The following is a 19,659-nucleotide window of genomic DNA, read 5'->3' on the forward strand; positions in this document are numbered from 1 at the left end:
ACAGTGAAACCAGTCGCTGTGCACAGATCGGTAATGAGATCAGAATTGGATGGATGGATGGATGGATGGATGGATGGATGGATGAACGCTTGGACGGACGGATGAACACATGGATGGATGGATGATGAACAAATGGATGGCTGAATGGATAAACAAATGGATAATGAACACATGGATGAACGGATGATGAACAAATAGATGGATGGATGGATAAAGGCATGGATGAATAAATGGATGGATGGAGAGATCGATAATTGGATGGACGATCAATGGATGAATGATGAACAAATGGATGGATGGATAAATGATGGTTGATGAACAAATGGATGACTGGATAGATGGAGGATTAAATGAATGGAAGGATGCAAGTCAAGTGGCTTTTATTGTCATTTTAACCATATATAGTTAGTACAGTACACAGTGAAACGAAACAACGTTCCTCCAGTACCATGGTGCTACATTAAACAACATAAAACAAACAAAGAACTACATAAGACTAGTTGTTTGTTTTATGTAGCACCATAGTCCTGGAGAAACATCGTTTCAGTTCTTTGTGTACTGTACAAAGATGGATGGATTAAAAAATAATGTAAGGATGGATGATGAGCAAATGGGTGAATGAGCAAATAAATGATGGATGAATAGATAGATTGAAAAAGTATTGTGTTATGGATGTGTAGATAGATAGAATATAAAGAGTATACATATGACAAAATGCATTAAATTAGAGACTGGTTCACTTAAGTGAAATTGTATATGAGGTGATATTTAATTTAGCATTAGATGTCAAATATTCATGTGTTCCCAGTGGATGAGGTTCTTGAGGGAGGCTCAGTGTTAAACTGTACATCCATAAAGTCTTTGGAAATAATTCATTATCCCAGTTCATCCTGCTCTACTGGAACTGGATGCATGAGGAACGTGGGTGTCATACTAAACACAGCTCCTTTACATTATTAATGCATCCATATGTGATTAGAGCAACAGTCTGGATGTGAGGAACTCAACAACTGATCTTATATTAATGCAGAATTTGTTTGCGTTTACTAGTGAATGACACTTGTGCATGGTCCTCTTCTCTTCAAATCTTTTCAGCACTAATTGTATATCTGACAGTATAGTTTACATAGCTGTTTTTTATTTTTGTGCATACTGTTCCTTTAAGTTCATAAGGACAGTAATGCTAAGAAAATGCTGGTTATGATAAAATAATTAATTAAAATAGCCCAATAATCTCAAAGCTCGTTCTTGTGCCAGTATTTGCATGTCAATTTAGCAATGTATGCATTGAAGAAAGACTTGGACTAGTTGCTGTCATCACAAAGTTCATGGAAAACAGACTTCAGATTCACCTCATGCAAGGTTAATTGTGTGTAGCATGGTTATAAAAAGAGATGTTTAAGAGATGCACGTAATGAATTCTTATGCTTAAGAGTTCACACAAGATGCTTTTAGATCGCTTTAAGAATCTGAAGGCATGAAATGGAGAAACTGTTCGCTGCAAATATGTACAGTGCAGTAGTGCCTTGAAAGAGTATTTCAATATTTAACCAATTTACTCATTTGTCTGTAGACGTTTTTAGGAGATGGTGGCCTACATGTTAAGTTTATTCCCAGGGCTTGTAAATGCTTGCTAGCATTTACTCACAACAATCAACGGACAAACACAAGGAAATCTCAAATGCCAGAAAAAAAAAAAAAAAAACTTTATTACTTGAAACCTCACAGAGACTGAGTGCAGCCGAGGCTTGGCTGAAAAACAGATAGAAAGAGAGCAGTGACCGTGGGCAAAGAAAATGAAATATCTTTCTCTTTTTGCCTCTTTCATTTAAACCACATTGACATCGTAAACTTTCCCACTTTTCCTCCATCACATCATAGTCAAAAAACACAAGACATCTAAAACAACAACCATCTCGGAGCACTACAATACCACATAGGACTGACTCTGGCTACCCCACCCCTCCCTCCCACCCATCATAAATCAAATGGAAAACTTAACACAGTAACCTTATCCTCTTCTGAATCGACCCGCACCAGAACTGTACCACTAATCCGACTAGTTGGGAAATGCTTGATACAGCTGTGGTGCTCATATTTGTGAGGAAAATTACTTAAATGCTGAAGTGATTCCTTTAATTGGCAAAATCTGTACTGACACAAACCTGAAGATTTTAAGGAAGGGTATGCTGATAAAAGTGGGTTGGCATTGGGCATTCTCCCTTCAGCCTAGTAATACTCAATGTTTACTAGACATTGATGAAGTCTAGCTCTGTATTAAAAGAGTTATGATCCACTGAAAACACTTCCAAGTCATGGACAACTACAGCCTTACAGCTTTAGAGTGTGAAGTTGCAATACTTTCTGAACGCAATAGCGACATCAAGTGGCACAACAAAGTATGTATACAAGCAAACCCAAATAAAATGATATAATAACAGGCTCCTCCAGCTTCAATAATTGGACCAGCCAGTCACCAGATGGGTCCAAAACACTTTTTTTCATTCAACCAAATTACATCCCCACTATGTAGTTGGCACTGGACTACACTAGCTTTTCATCTGATACTGAAAGATGGTGAATACAATATGAAACAGGGAGGGTATTCTGTGTTTATATACTTAACATATTCCCTTAAAGCTTGTTGAAGTCAATAAGCAACAGTGCAATGTTATATAAATAAATAAATGTAAACAAATGACCGAATTTAAAAGCCCGGTTTGTAAGAGGACATAAACAGGAGCGGAGTTGTCACACAAATGGCTGGTGATCTGTTTGCAAAAGGTTGTCCAAATGGGAAATTGTTTGAAGCATGGCATGACGGGGGAAGAGACCTTTCAATTCCACCAATGAGGTCCCGTATAAAGGCACTGATTATGTTAATTGTGAATAACGCTGTTGGGACTTGTTAAGAGCCATCTGAAAGTTTGTGGTGCATCTGCAAGAACTGAACACATTGCAATCCACATTGAAGATGAAGCTTCGATCTGTCATACAAGTCACAAAAACCAGGAGGTGTCCGATTCTGAGAAACTAAACAAAAATGTTATAATTTGGTCGTATTTTGCCGTTTGTTTCTGGGACATTTGGAACAGACATTAGTTTTGTTTTTTCTAGACATGTTCAACACGTTACATTCTTGTCATCTTAGATGGTGACATTCTTGAGTAAAAATCGTCTTGACCTTTGATATAGGGTAGAGAACCTGGGACGACAGATCTCACTCTTGCCCTGCTTTCAATGCCCCCTGCCCCTGGAAAAGTAAATCAAGGCCGATATCCAAAACAGAGGAACCAAAATGTGAGTCAACTGGTCTCTGAATTGACGGGAAGATACTCACCGACTTCTGTGAGGTTTCTAGACAGTTACAAGAGTAAAGAAACAGCAGTTTCCTACTCGACATGTGATGTCACTTAAAAGTCTTCTTTTTTTGTCTTTTGTTGTTTTTGTTTTTTACTACAACAAATACAGTCACACGATACAACATCCTTCTGACCAGGCAAGAAGCTGTGGTATTAGAAGACGTAAAACCCAGAAAAAAAAAAAAGGAATCTGAGCCACAGACATGCCAAAAGATGAACTTAATCTGGGCCTATGGAGGAAAAATAAAACAACCAGGGAGGACCGTGACAGTGTGTGTGTGTGTGTGTGTGTGTGTGTGTGTATATGAGTGGAGGTCTGTTGTGGTGAGAAATAATCATTCATTTTTTTAGGGGCTGGTAAACGGATGCGTTTGGATCCAGGCCTGATGGACTGGTGTCCATGAACTTGGAGGAGTAATGGGGCGTGACTGGGGTCATGCTGCCTGTATCTGCTGAATACACCACGCTGGGCATGACGGCCATCACTTCTGCGATCTTCTGTTTCAGGTCTTTTATTTCTTGGTCTTTCTGCAGGATTTGACCTGAAAAGAACAACAAGAGGTTATATTGTGACAGAAATTTCATTTTTGGGTGAACTATCTTTTTAAAACAGCAGTGCACCTAATATTTTAAGCTACTTATTATGCAAGTCATGCTCAATGACAAAAGCTACACTTGTGGGTAATTCGGACAGCAGGTCATGATGTTAGACCTTGTGCGATCTCCAGCTGTCTCTTAGCATCTCCTAGGGCAGAGAAGAGGTCCAGCTTGATTCGGGTCTCAGCACTAAGGCTGTTCTCCAGGTGTTGTGGTTTTATCCTGCATCGCTGCTAGGGCTGACATCAGAACCTCTGTGTCCTTCTCATTCTCCTTATACTTATGCAACTCCTACAGAGACATGACAGGCAGAGGACTCAGAATTTTCTTTTTAATCTACAGTACTTTTTCTCCATTTACAGAAGAAACAGGAGATCCTGAGTGAATGTTCACATGAACAGCTCCTGACCTGGACTTTGAGCTCCAGCTCTCTGATTTGATCCTCCTTCACCTTGATGTCCAGTGTAAGCTTCTTACACTCCGTCTCCAGCTCAGAAATCCGCCTCCTTAGAGACTCTGTGCATTCACCTCTGACAGACACACACAAACACACACATTAGTTCATATGCAGCAACATTTAATGAAGTTGAACAAGTAGTCCTGCGGTTGTATGAAACTGAAATCATGCAAAGCCAACAGAAATGAACAGGAAAAGAGAAGAATTATAAAAAACAGTCAGAAATAATCTGAAAAAAAAAAAAAAACAGTCAGAGAAAGAATGGAATATATGTGCATGGAATACAATGTAAAGAATGGTTGAGGTGGGAATGCACAATATGGAAAAGAAGAGAAGAGAATGCAATTAAATAAATGGAAGATGATGGAATGGAATGCATGTTATGGAATAGAATAAGTTGATGGAATGAAATGCAAATTATGGAATAGAATAGAAGTAGATGAAATGCATGTTATATAATAGAATGGAATGAATGTTATGGAATAGAAGAGAATGGAATGGAATACAATGCATGTTGTAGAATAGAACGCATGTTATTGAATAGAATCGAGCAGAATAAATTGATGGAATTAATTAATGTTACAGAATAGAATAGAATGGAATGTGTAATATGCAATGGAATACAAGTTGATGAAATTAAATGCCTTTTTTTTGTTTGTTTTTAGTGCAGTTTTAGAACAGAAGTTGATGGAATACAATGTTATAGAATGGAATGCATGTTAGAATAGAACAGAAGTTGATGATGGAATGGAATGCATGTTATGGAATAGAATAAGTTGATGGAATGAAATGCAAATAATGGAATAGAATAGAAGTAGATGAAATGCATGTTATATAATAGAATGGAATGCGTGTTGTGGAATAGAATAGAAACAAAGTTGTTAATAGAATGGTATGTATGTTTTAGAATAGAATAAAATGGAATAAATTGATGGGATGAAATTAAACTTATGAAACAGAATAGAGGTTGATGGAATGGAACGTATGTCGTGAAATAAATTACATGGTATAGAATGGAATAGAATGGAATGCGAGATACACAATGGAATACCATGCAAAGGCTAAATGCAATAACTACACATTTTGTCAAAACTGAGTCATGATAGAAATCGGGCTTTTAAGATCTGTTCTGTGACAGACAGGTTTGGCTCAACTATGCTCCAATTTGCCTTCGTAGGCAGAATGGAATATAGCTGCTTAGGGCCATCATGCGCACCTGGTTGCTGCTGCGAGAGCAACTGCACGGGCCGCTGTGGCCTCCTCTAGTTTCTTGCGTTTCTTTTCCTCTGCTAACAGTTTCTCTGCTGCAGCACGAGCCTCCTGTTCAGCTTTCAGTCGCTTCTCCAGCTGCCCCACTGTCTGCTTATCTTTCTGCTTCGTCTGAACAGCGTTATGAAGTCTGAAAACACAGACAAATACAGTATATATAAATACAGATACACTCCTCTGCGCTCTCTTATGGAGCAGTCAGAAGAAGGGATGTCTCACTTGTTTTGCAGTAGTTCGTTCTCCTGTCGCAACTGTCCCAGCTCAGAGCGTATGCTGCGTTCAGAGCTGCCCAGCGAACCCAGCTGACTACGCAGATCTTGTTCTGTTTGTCTGCTCGCCTGCAGGTCTGCCTTCAACTTCTTAACATCCTGCTCCAGCCTGAAACACACACAAACACCATCAACATGCAGTAGCACATTGGCGTATCGTGTGATGTATGTGGTCACAAACACCCTCCACTTGAAATCCTATCACAAGCAGGTCACAGGAGACACATGTCATGTAAAAGGTGATCTGTCTCACCTTACCGCTTGTGAATGAATCACCTGAGCCAGATATTAATACCGGTTTTAAACAGGCTCAACTGGACAAAAGTGAATCAGAAAACATAGTGAACTGCCAACTTAAGTCACCATTTTTGGCCAAAAACAGCAACAAGCCAGGCAGCTCACTAGGTTTTGAGACAGAACAGTGTTGTTTGTGAGTCTAACCTGACGAGTGCCTCGGGTTTGCTCAGCTGATTGTTGGGAATGCAATTCTCCACGGGGTCTTTGTGCGATGCAGAGTTCTTTCCTCCTCCACACTTCTGTTTCCTGTCTCCTTTATTTGAGGAAGAAGAGGACGTTAAAGGCCCAGAGGAGGACGGCACGCTGCCATTGGCCGTTCCATGCCCCCGGGGCGAGGAGCTCCCTCCCCCTCCACTGGCATTTTTGTAATTTTTGTTGGAGTTGGAAGAGGAAGAGGAGGAGGATGATGAAGAGTGTTCATCTTTCAGCAGGTTCTCAGTGCTGCCCAGCAGATCTGAGCTACTCAGTCTCTTACTGTTCACATTGTTCTCCATGTACTCCACCTCAAGAGATTTACTGTCCACTGAGGGTAAGATGTTGCTGGTGCTGCTGTGATGGTTCTGGTTGTGTTGTTTTTTGGATTCGTTTTTGCCTCGTTCTTTCTCTTTGTATTCCAACTCTGGTAATGTGTTGGGTGAAGGTTTTTTACCGCCTGCCGAGCCATTTTGCACCACAGCTGGAGAGTCGACATCTTGGATGCCTTTAGATGCTGCTGCTTAAGCATGAGAGAGAGAGAGAGAGAGAGAGAGAGAGAGAAGAGAGAGAGAGAGATTCTGTCATTTATTCAACCTCATGTCCTTCTAAACCTCCACCAAAACCTCCCTCTATCCTTACCTTCCTCGGCTTCTCTCTCTTGTCTCTGTATGAGCTGTTGTTCTGGAGGTAACGCCTGCTGCAGAAGCTGCATGTAAAACTCATTTTCTTTCTGCACTTCCTTCTGTTTCCTCAGACGCATCTTATAACTTACATAACTCTTAAAACCAAAGCCTAGCGTCACCACTGGATATCCGATACTGCAAACAATCAAACACAAACAAATCTATAAAAATAGGATGTAATTGGATTAGCGTTGATATACACATATAATTAAATAATAGGTTCACACTAATTTGGCAATATTACAGCTAGATTAGAAATGACAAACAATACAAATATTCTGCTCACAAGTGATTTTTACCTTGAATATTCTTTGTTTTCAAACATCTCTTGACTCATATTTCATCTCAAGCATACTCTTCACAGACACTTTATTTTTAAAATTTGGCACAAACTTTTGAAAACATATTTAAATGGTTTGTTTATTTCACTCTTTGTTTAGATTATCACAGTATTAAACATGTAATTATCTGTATTTTTAACTGGATTTTTATAGTTTAATATTGAAAGTCTGGGTCCAGCATTAACAAAGATTAATAAACGCTATAAATAAATATACTGTTCATTGTCAGTTCATGATATCTAACGCATTAACTAATGTTAACGAATGGGATAAACCTAAATAAACCCACACTGATTCAGGCACGCTCTCTATAGTAAATCTAACTAAATCTGCTGAGAGCATGTTCAGGTCATATTTCCTCTCAAAATCTCACAGTCTGATTTCTGTCCTTTATGATTGTTGCTTGTCAGATTGTATGATATTTCAAAACAAAAACAAAAAACTCAAAAGTAAGCGGTTTAGGTTGCATTATGGAAATAAGACTTTGTGGAGAAAATGTCCTTAGTTGTCATGAAAAACGAATAAAACACTAAATGTTTATCATTATTTCCAAATCATTATATTATAACAGGTATGCTTGGGTGGACCAGCTGTTAATCTGGGTGGATCAGTGCCAGCCTGGCCACTTATGTGGGTGTGCCCCTGCACTTCAGGCCCTGCCTGTATTTCACTGGGGAGACGCCCAACCAGCTCCTTTAAACATGCTCAATAGATGTTTTGTAGTAATGTATTTTATCATCTATGCCAGCATGCGATTTGACAGTGTGAAGGAAGATTGTGGGAAACAACGTACCAGTGTGCTGCAAACGGACGACACAAGTCCACATGAAAGTGTTTCAAATCTTTAAATCTGATAGCTGCCTCGATATAAACAAAAAGTATCCAGAGCGACACAGTGGGGAGGCAGACTCCTCTTTCTGTAGAAATGAGAGGAGAATGGAAAGTTAGTATGCGCTCGCACTATTGCAGACAACAAAAGCAGTACAACAATGAGTCAATGTAACAATGATACATGACAGCTGTTTACTTACATTAGCACAAATATATCTGTAATACTTTGCAATAACAATAAAAAATATATATATTTCTTTTGATTTTGGTGTAAAACCTGACTTGACATGTTTTTGTACTGTTCACAGCTCTGAATAAGAGTGTGAATGAGTCATTTGAGGAAAATCCTTTTGTTTACATCAAGATCCAATGCTGCTCTGTCACACCAGCAGAAATAGCCATGCTTGCAGCTGCAAGGTCACAATCGGCATGCGTTATTAAGAGAGAATATACCTTGCCATGACAATAAAAGCTCACAACAGCATGAAAGTCATCCTCTCATAAAGTCTGTCAATGCAGGAAAAATGCTGTAGAAGTCCAAGCTGAAGTGTGTAATTTATACATCACCAAACGGAATTGTTCACTGGATAGCTGTTTCCAAATATATTGCCGAAAACTCCCCAAACTTTCCCTAGTTTAACAAACAGATAGTCCTGCCCCAAACTCACATTACTGATTGAGCCAATGTTGCTTTGTCAGGCTGGATGGTCCGCTCAAACAAACTGAACACAGAAAGAAAGTGTAAAATGAACAGGTGAACTTACCCGTGTGCCAGACGTACTGTACCCACACGTATGTACTGGCTGCGAAGAACAACCACTGCACTGGTATGAACAGCAGACATACAATATCTGATGTGAATGCCACACACACAAAGAACACTGAGAAAGCCTGAAATACAGAGAGAGATGCATCAGTGCTCATCATCACATAGATGATATGAACCTTAGTGTACATTTTAAAAGGGTGAATTGAGAATGCTATTATGCTGTCTAGGTGGGCAGGTAGGCAAGTTTGGGAATTGAGCTAACGATAGGAACATCTGCACCCAGTTTATTGACCATGGCGTGGTTTTGCGCACAGCCATTTCTTTTTACAATTCGAAAGTCGCGTGAACAAATGATACTGCTATCGCTGAAACCAACTTTAAAACTAGCGGGTTGTCCCGTGTCGAAAATCCATTGATGCTGGTAGTGACGATTCTCTCTGACCAATTAGTGATCTGCAGGGTTTTGACATCACATTTAGACTCAGCTCGCTTGGAATCTCGACCGAGGTGGTACTAAAAAAAGTACCAGGTACTATCCACAGTGGAAAACCCCCATAAGAGGGCAAACTTTGCTGTGCAAGGCAGTATTGCTGATTCTCACACTCACCAGGCCCTGGTATCTGAAGGAGTCGTAAACACTGCGAATGAAAAGCCAAAAAGGCCAGAGGTACTCGAAGCGGAACTCCAACACAAAGTCTGCCAGCAGCACCAGTGCCCAGACCACAAGAAACTTCAGGTACAGGAACGTACTGAGAAAAAGAAAGAGAAATTATCATCATTTATCCATTTCATTTAAACATTTGTACCCTGCAACTCTGTGAATGAGACCAAACAAATGGCCCTGAGCATCTGCAGAGTTAGCTAAAACTACAGTCAAATCTATCTGTGTTTTTCCCCCCAATACATAGCATGTTGTTTACGCATACACACACATAAATATACACACACTGATTAGGAACACTATGGTTCTTATAAAGTGCATGACATGGCCTTCTGCTGCTGTAGCCCATCTGTATTCTGAGATGCTATTCTGCTCAATACAATTGTACAGAGTGGTTATAAGAGTTACCACAGTCTTTCTATCAGCTTGAATCAGTATGGCCATTCTCTGTTGACCTTTCTCATTAAGGCATTTCCGTCCACAGAACTGCCGCTCACTAGAGGTTTTTGTTTTTGGCACCATTCTGAGTAAATTCTAGAGACTGAGAAAATGGTGATCAACAGTTGAAAATCCCAGGAGATCAACAGTTACAGAAATACATAAACCAGCATGTCTGGCACCAACAATCATGCCATGGTCAAAATCACTGAGATAAAAAATTTTTCCCCCATTCTGATGGTTGATATGAACATTAACTGAAGCTACTGATCCATATATGCTTGATGTTATGCACTGCATTGCTGCCACAAGATTGGCTGATTAGATAATCGCATGAATATGTAGGTGTACAGGTGTTCATAATAAAGTGTTTAGTGAGAATATTGTCAAAAGAAAGAAAAATATCAACAATCATGAGTATAAATTATGTTTAAAGAAAAACTTTCTCAACATGTGGCATGTTACAGCTCTTCTGTTTAAAATTATTTGCATCCATCTAACCACTTCTACATATTTCTTCAGAACAGGTGACGTGCTGCTCATACAGGCATTGAAGATGCTATTAATAGCATTTTGATGACAATGATTATTGTTTGTAAATCGGAAAACAAACACAAGTTGATAGGTGTTACAGAAGTAACTTTACAGATGACATAATCAATGGACTGTTGAATCAAAAACAAAGATCTAATATCGCAGCTCAGTATTACACATGCAAAAGGGAGAAAGAGATTTAAATAATTAAAAATAATGATGATGTATTCACATTTAAAAACAATGCCACAAAAACCTGAACTGCTGCTTTGATGCTCCCTGCCTTTCATTTCTTTACAATGGCTTTACAAACATGATCATTCATAAGATATTAGTTCTATTGTTCTGCCAATGTAACATCCATTAGAATAACAGAAGTAACGATATCTTCTTAAACTGAAAGCGAAACAACCTTGCATTTTGCTACATGAACAAACATATGGTTCTATGTTCCACTTTTGAAAGATTAGTTCCACACCTTTTGATTAATTTCTAACACTTTCCTTGTCTTATGTGATTACAAGATAAGCATTTTTTTAAATATATTTTTTAAATATTTTAAATCATACATTGCACAAACTAAAGTAAGACAGCGTCTTAGTGCCACGTTTGGAAAAAACAATTTCGAGAATAAAGTCAGAATATCTATTTTTAGAATAAATGTAAAAATTACGAGAATAAAGTCAGAATATCTATTCTTAGAATAAAGTCAAAATTACGAGAATTATAAGATTAAAGTCATAATAATTTTAGAATAGTAAAAATTACGAGAACAAAGTCGTAGAATTATAAGATTAAAGTAATAATATTTTTTGAATAAAGTTAAAATTACAAGAATAAAGTCGTAGAATTATGACATTAAAATCGTAATATTTTGAGAATAGTCAAAATTACAAGAATAAAGTGGTAGCATTATGAGAATTATATTGGGTGAATAATTCACAATATTACTAGAAGCGCATCATCACAACAATAAAAAACCGAGCCAGCAGCTTCATCAATGGAAGACACGGATGTGTAGGATTTAGTTAAATCATACTTTAGGATAGGATTTAGCAATAAAGAAATCCTTGGTCTTCTGGTGCATCAGCATGGAGTTATTATTAGTATCCGGACACTGCAGTGTTATGTAGGAAAAATACTTTTTGACATGGCTCTGAAACAGAGTGGTACTAAAGAGCCATTTCCAGTCATTGAAATATTTTAGAGCCGAGCATAACTAATACAAAAATATATTAACAATATATGACATTCCCTAAGATTTTATTCATATGTCTTACTTTCCAAGGTTCATAACTATAAAATGAACTGATATTTCCAGGTTTTTCATAACAATGTCAATACCTGTCGGATCGGTTTTGTGTAATTTTTTTATCATTCGTAGTGCAGGATGGGTTGTTACGTAAGGAGTTGCAATAAGACATCATTCCAAACTGCATAAATGATGTCTTCTTAGGGCACTTCAAAGGGAAAGCAATAGTGATAGCAAGCCACCACAACGCAAAGTGTTGAATGTCTCTTTCTTAACTGTAGTACCTGCAGTGACAGCAACAACAAACATTCCCGTTTTTACACCATTATCTGTGATGCACGTTTTATATTTGGAGAATGCCCTCATGAAAAACATATTCAATGGAAGAGCATCCATTGCTAAACTCTCATGCATGGTGAACCAATGCAAGTTTGCATCGTTACTAGGGTTGCAGCGGTATACCGGTTTCACGGTATACCACGGTTTGAAAATTGACGGTTATCATACCATGTACATTTCCTTATCTACGGTATTGAGAAAAAAAATGCAACCGGCCGGAGATTGTCACATGCACGTGTGCATCTCCTTTCCTTCTCGACTGTCTGTCAGACTCGTCAACTTGCGCCACACACACACACACATGCAGCAGATGTCAGAGAGAAGCGAGGCGAGAGGGTCTGACATGAGTGTGTGTGTGAGTTAAAGCAGTGTTTCTCAACTGGTCTATTCGGACTGGGTCGCGGACAGCAGGGAAATAACAATGCCATGGTAACTTCTCCCATTGAAGATATTTCAGCGGCCGCCCAAATGATCGAGTATTTACCTGCCGAGGCAGATTTAATGATAATCTCGCAAACAGCTTAAGACTTCTCATCTGCACTTTTGCGAGAGTAACGAGCTCGCACTAATGATATGCTCTTCTCTCTGGTGCACGCGTTCAACAACTGGGCTTCCCTCGATATTGCGGAGCGCAGACGTCAAAACTGTGACCAATTTCAATTCTAGGGAGACTTTTCTAGTTTAAAGTGTTACGGAGATTGTCAATTCAAACAGCACTGAGGAAAATAGCAACACTGTGCTATGCGCCAAAAAAAACCCCATCACCATCACCTTTACAAATTTGTTTCAGGATTTTACATGAGTAAAAGTAACTGTTATATTTTGACAAAATGTTATAGTTTCATATGAAATAATCTGAAAGGTAGAATCTATTAGACCTCGTTTTATATCAACAGTGGCAGTTGTAGTTAAAGTTTCAAGATGTGTTTCAGCTAGTATTTATTTTTAATAAATACATTATTATTATTAATATTAATATTATTTAAGACTAGCACACTGACCTAACCATGGTAATGAGGAGCCTTTCCTTCTGTGTAATATGTGTATAAATTCTGATCGCCTAAGCGATTGTGGTGTTCTGTTCTTCGGTGTAATAATGAACACAGCAGTCATTTTGATGTTCCTAAATCTGAACTGCTGAAGACGCAGTGGCTGAGTTTTGTTTACGATGGGAATATTCCCCACGAGCAACGTCAATGCGTTCATGTTTGCGCGAATCATTTTTCACCAGACTGCTTTATAAACGAGGGTCAGTATAAAGCTGGTTTTGCTAAGAAGCTACTGCTGAAAAAAGATTCGGTACCAACTATTTATATTCCCTCTGCACCTCCAGAAGAAGTGTAACGTTTTATTAACCTTTATATTAATCTTTGCAAATCGCTTGCACGTTTCACAATGAATGTGGCTAATGTTTACGGAGGGGCGGGGTGACCAAAGCTCATTATCATTTAAAGTCATATGCTCTGAAACGGCGTGATGAAAACAGAGCTGTTTTTGAGCAGGTAAAATTAGTGTTTTCTTAAAATACTAATGAGAATTTTTAATAAAAGTATATTACAAAGTTTTCATTTAGACCCTAAAGATTCATATTAACTTGTACAAAAATGGCATTATATGACCCCTTTAACTGTTAATAATCATAGGACATTACTTTAAAAGCTCACACAGCTGATGTTATTTTTCATTTAGTAGTTAATTTAACATGCTATGCTAACATGCTTTATTTATATAACATGTTATAGTTACATGCATTTTTTTTTATCATGTTTATAATTCAGTTTATTATAATTCTGTTAGCTTTCTTATTTTTTCCATTTATTTTATTTTCAAAAGGGAGACATTTTTTTACACATACTTCAATAAAATAAATGGTTTCAAGTTTCAATTATAATAAAGTGTTTGCTCAAAAATAAATAGATAAATAAAATAACCCTTCTGTTTTCACTGATAATAGTAATTGTGTAATACCGTGATACCGTGATATTTTCTGAGACGGTTATCATACCGTGAAAATCTCATACCGTTGCAACCCTAATCGTTACTATGACAAGTAATCTGGACGTGCTAGCAAAACAACTGCAGTCATAACAGTCAGTCTCGCTTACATTATTTTTCCTGCAGTGCAAACAAAAGCCTAAAAGGGGGTCATACACTGGACTCATCTGACGGATGACATGCGTGTTTGAAAATTTAAAACAAATGTTTTCAATGAAGGTGCGCACACTGCTGCCGCCACTCGCCGTCTGATGCCGGTGCCCAGCTACGACTCTGGAGGCTGCTCAAATTTCTGCTGCACCATGGAGCGCAACTTGCATATATTCTATTAAATTCGACTCAAATGATTATCGAAGGACATTGATAATTTACTTTAGCATTCTTGGAGAATGGAAAAACCTTGGTAACTTTTGTGCGTAATGTCTGCAACCTGAAGCGCATCAACGTGCCCGGCGTTTGATACCTGTGCCATGTCCTAGCCGCGACACTTCTCGTCCAGTGTGCAACCGCCTTAAGAGCGTTTTTTTAGAGATGTATTAATAAGTCTCTAATTTAAAGTCAACATAAAATGGGATTCACAACCCATTTGATTTCTGTAATCTGACAAATAAGACTAATTTGTCAGATTACAGAATCTATCTGTATGAATAATCAACAAGAAAAAGTATAGGGTTTGACTTTTTCCATCTGAAATGAATTGGATTGTGAAAAAAAAGGTTTTACATACCAGAATGGAGCCATTTCAAAACAAGTAAATAGGGATACATGTTGAGTATCATCAAATGGGTGAAAGATATTAGGGCTCTGTATCGCTACAGACTTCCCAATTTGATTAGATTCTGATTGACAAGATACTGATTGATTGATTTCACTCGATTTGGACTCATTTGGTATATTTAAGTTATAATGTCCATTTTGCTTGCATATGAAATAAATTCTCTCTCAGCTAATTAAACATATAAAGAAACTTCGAACTTGGTAAATCACAGAAATATACATTTTAAAAATTAACAATGGAGACCAAAATATGCAGTTCAGTTGCTACTTATTTAAAAGTACCAAAAGTAAACTTTATAGTAAAAGTAAATCTAGAATAAAAAATAGAAAGACAATCTTGGAATTTTAAGAATTCATATCGGGATTGTTTAGATGAAGGTTAATATTTTTAACTAGTCCTTAAAATATCAAGATAGCTGCATAATTTTTTTAAGCTATATCGTGATAAGTGTAACCAATCCACATCCAGCAGTTACCACTACACTTATTAAATGTTGTTTCACTACACCGAATGCAGAACTGAAATTCTAATGACAAAACCCATAACCTCCACAGACAGTAGTGACTGGTTTAATAAAATCTGAAATAATAAACTGCAAATTTGTTGCCACCATCTTGCAGATTATCAGTACCTAAGCATTAATTCATTATTACCAACAACATTTCATCAACCTTGATACACACATGAGCAATCCATGTCAAGGCTTCATCCAGAGGGGTGAGCTAATCAGCTAACAAATGTGAACTGGATTTTACTGATGTCACCTCTAAACACACAATAGACCTGCTGAACAGACCCAAACAATGGCAAATAAAGACCACAGGTCAACACCATGATTAAACAGCCCATACACTAAACTTAAAGTTCCTTTATGAGGGCTTATTCTAAAAGCAAATACAAGAAACATGCAATAGAGCTGTGTAGTCCAAAAACACGGAAGAGAATTCGCCCATGGGTTCCCTCTGGACTTTCCTATGGGTTTTTGAAGTTCTGAAAAAACTAAGGCCTGTGGTAAACATTACTTGACGATACGTGAACATCTTGTTATAAATATCACACAGTCATACCACAAACAGTAAGCCGTATTGAATTACATACCTTTTTTCAAAAATGCATGTCAGCATCCAAATTCATGTTTGAGTTATGACTATGTAATTTATGTTGTAGAACAAAACATCCATGTATCGTCAAGTAATTTTTACACAGACATTATTTTGCACACAAGTTCAAAAAAACATTATAAAAACCCATAGGAAAACCCAAGAGAACCCATGGCGAATTAGACTTCCTGGTTCACCTACAAATTGACGTCACATCCGAACAGCTCTATACTGTGGAGTAGAAACCCCATATGGAATAACAAAGACATATTATTAAAAAAAGAAAAAATAATTGTTCTATCATTCTCGGTTTAATGAAGGGATTTGTTTTTTTGGTTAGTCAGCTAATAATAAAATGGTTATTTGTTGTCATATACGAAGTTTCTAGGAAAATTTCAATTACCAGTTTGCCATTGTCAACAATTTGCCATCGTTCTTGATGCAATTCCAAAAAGTAGAGTATTACTTTAATGAAATTCCGGTTCAGTGGAAGTCAACATCAATGATATTTGTGAACATCTTTATGTTGAAAATGTTGATGTTTTAAAACATCAGTGTAGTAATAAGGTAATAAGTCATTCTCTTTGCTCTCTTTTGTTTCGTGCAGCAAGATTTTTTGGTCTTCTTTATCTAGGAGTATATCTTGGGACAAAGCATGGAAAATACAGAATAAATGCTATTTGAATAGGATTTTTCCAGCTAATCAAGTCTTGGAAAGATTTAAATTGATCATAAATTGATTGAATTTTGTGAAATGAAGAAAGAAAAAATTATTCATTTGTTTTATCATTGTACTTATTCAAGATTTTTTTGGAAGGATTTAGAAACCTATAGCAGAGAAAACTAGGATGCATGATGAATTAGTGTATTTGATGTGTTTTATTTTGAAGATGATCCTTTGGAATGTAAAGAACATTACAGCTCTGAAAATAAATAAATAAGTGACCACTGCAACATTTTTGTTTTATTCTATAAAGTACTGACAACATTTCTTCCAAATTCCAAATAAAAATATTGTCATTTAGAGTATTTATTTGCAGAAAATTACAACTGGTCAAAATAGCAAAAAAGATGCAGTGTTTACAGACCTTGAATAATGCAAAGAAAACAAGTTAATATTCATTTATAAACAAAACATTACAAATATTTTAACTTAGGAAGAGTTCATAAAACAATATTTGGTGGAATAACCCTGATTTTCAATCACAGCTTTCATGCGTCTTGGCATGCTCACTACCATTCTTTCATATTGCTGTTGTTGGGTGACTTTATTTCACTCCTGGCACAACAATTCAAGCAGCTCGGCTTTGTTTGATGGATTGTTGCCATCCATCTTCCTCTTGATCACATTCCAGAGGTTTGCAATGGGGTTCAGGTCTAGAGATTGGACTAGCCATGACACGGTCTTGATCTGGTGGTCCTCCTTCAACACCTAGATTAACCTGGCTGTGTGGCATGGAGCATTGTACTGCTGGAAAAAACAATCCTCAGAGTTCAGGAACATTGTCAGAGCAGAAGAAGCAAGTTTTCTTCCAGGATAACCAGATTCGTGGCTTGCTTCATGTGTCCTTCACAAAGACGAATCTGTCCAATTCCAGCCTTGCTGAATCACCCCTAGTTCATCACCGATCCTCCACCTGGTCGTCTAAAGGTAAGAGGAGACCCGAGAGGCCTTCAAGCCACAGTGTCTCGCACCTACTGTGAAATTTTGTGGAGTATCTGTGATGATCTGAGGGTACTTCAGCAAGGTTGGAATCGGGCAGATTCGTTTAGAGACCTGAGCCCAATCGAAAACCTCTGAAATGTGATCAAGAAGAAGATGGGTGGCCACAAGCCATCAAACAAAGCTGAGCTGGCTTGAATTTTTGCACCAGGAGTGGCATAAAATCACCCAACAACAGCAATGTGAAAGACTGGTAGTGAGCAGTCTTTTCACTTTTAAGCTTTTCCAGAGCCAATCGGTACAGCTGATTATTTTATTGGGGAAATACCACATACACAACAAAAAATGGGTATGAGTAGAAACTCCATAACTTTTGATTGACAGATACAGATATCTGATTAAGATAATCCAAAAGGCACAAACACAGAGACAAACAAACTGGCTCTGACTACATAATGACTACAATCAGTCAATTAGCCAACCATTATACTGAATTGGACACTACCTTCATGGTAATATCACTGTGTTATTGAAGTACCCAGTATATAACATGGTATGTAGTTATTAATCAAACAGTGCTATGGTATTAGGATCTTATACCATCCCTGTGCCATGGTAGGCTACTACCGCTGTATTTTTGAGATGGTAAATTAGGTAAAGATTATTTAAATGACCAATAATTAATTCTGTGGAAAATCATAGAGATTTCTATCTAACATCTACAAGAAAACAGGCTGAATTATATAGTACTTCTGAGTAAATACTGGGCAAACTTTTGTTATTTGAGGCATCTACACAGTCCTTCTGGTGTATAAAAAACACTATTTGACTAAACCTCTCGCTGTCTGTCACTATTTTACATAAGATTTGCTAATTAAATTACTCTAATTTCCATTCTTGAAAATCTGGTCTTGTGAGGCGAAGACAAAACATAATCAAATGATCCTTTCAGATCTGTTACTGACAGACTAACGGTCATGTCACGTCAACCATTCTGATAATTGACAGTTAATGGCTCTAACGATACGGTCACGTCAATCATTCTATTGCCAGACAGTTACTGGCTCTAACGGTCGTGTCTCGAGCCCACACCGCAATGTTTCGCGGGTTTCATTCTTTTAAAACGAATCAATGTACAATGCTCCCGGTGAGGCCTACAGTAGCTCATTCATTTTTGCGGAGACGGCTGTCTACCTCAAGTCAGCTCTGTTGACGTTAGCTTAGCTCGGCTATATGATTTACGACCTCTAATGAGATTCTGATTACCTTAGACATTAAAGAAAGTAAAATCGTTTTTTTTTTTTTTTTTAGTTAGTTTTGGAAATTTGAACGGGGGTGTCTGAGTCGTACCTGCCGTAGATCCCCTCGGTGATTCGGTTCCGTTTTAAGGGCCGTCGGAGCTTGCTGCAGTCCGCATTGCGCCGCTTCATCCTCGCCCCCTTAAATCGGGCTTTTTAATACCTACAGCAGTATGGTCCAGGGTTCTGTCTTTATTCGGACGGGAAACATTGGCAGTCCCGCAGAGGAATACTCCGCTGCGGTTATTTTTTTCTGCTGGAAACAAAGAAATAAATAAAAAGACAGAGTGGAAGACCCGCCCCTCCTTCTCTCGGCGCAGACGCACAGTGACACGCACTGGTTGACAGTGTTGCCAGATCCCGGAAGAGAACCAAGCAACTACAACTACATGGCAAACAAAATCATAAATCACTCAGCAATTGTTTATTGTACACTGGCGGCCAAAGGTTTGGAATAATGTACAGATTTGAGAAAGAAATTGGTACTTTTATTCATCAAAGTGGCATTCATCTGATCACAATGTATAGCCA

General features: G+C 37.8%; 1 protein-coding gene across 1 annotated transcript; it reads right to left on the bottom strand.

Moving 5' to 3' along the window:
- Positions 1-1,979: 1,979 nt before the first annotated feature.
- Positions 1,980-19,439, bottom strand: LOC127660530 (macoilin-2-like). The gene is given in 12 exon segments (XM_052150840.1): positions 1,980-3,904; positions 4,075-4,171; positions 4,173-4,250; positions 4,369-4,489; positions 5,633-5,815; positions 5,905-6,063; positions 6,396-6,966; positions 7,086-7,264; positions 8,264-8,387; positions 9,066-9,192; positions 9,678-9,819; positions 19,181-19,439. Coding segments are annotated over 12 exon segments (2,064 nt in total). The 5' UTR covers positions 19,261-19,439; the 3' UTR covers positions 1,980-3,701.
- Between the last annotated feature and the right edge of the window lie 220 nt (positions 19,440-19,659).

Source organism: Xyrauchen texanus, chromosome 20, assembly GCF_025860055.1.
Source record: "Xyrauchen texanus isolate HMW12.3.18 chromosome 20, RBS_HiC_50CHRs, whole genome shotgun sequence".
Classification (NCBI taxonomy): domain Eukaryota; kingdom Metazoa; phylum Chordata; class Actinopteri; order Cypriniformes; family Catostomidae; genus Xyrauchen; species Xyrauchen texanus.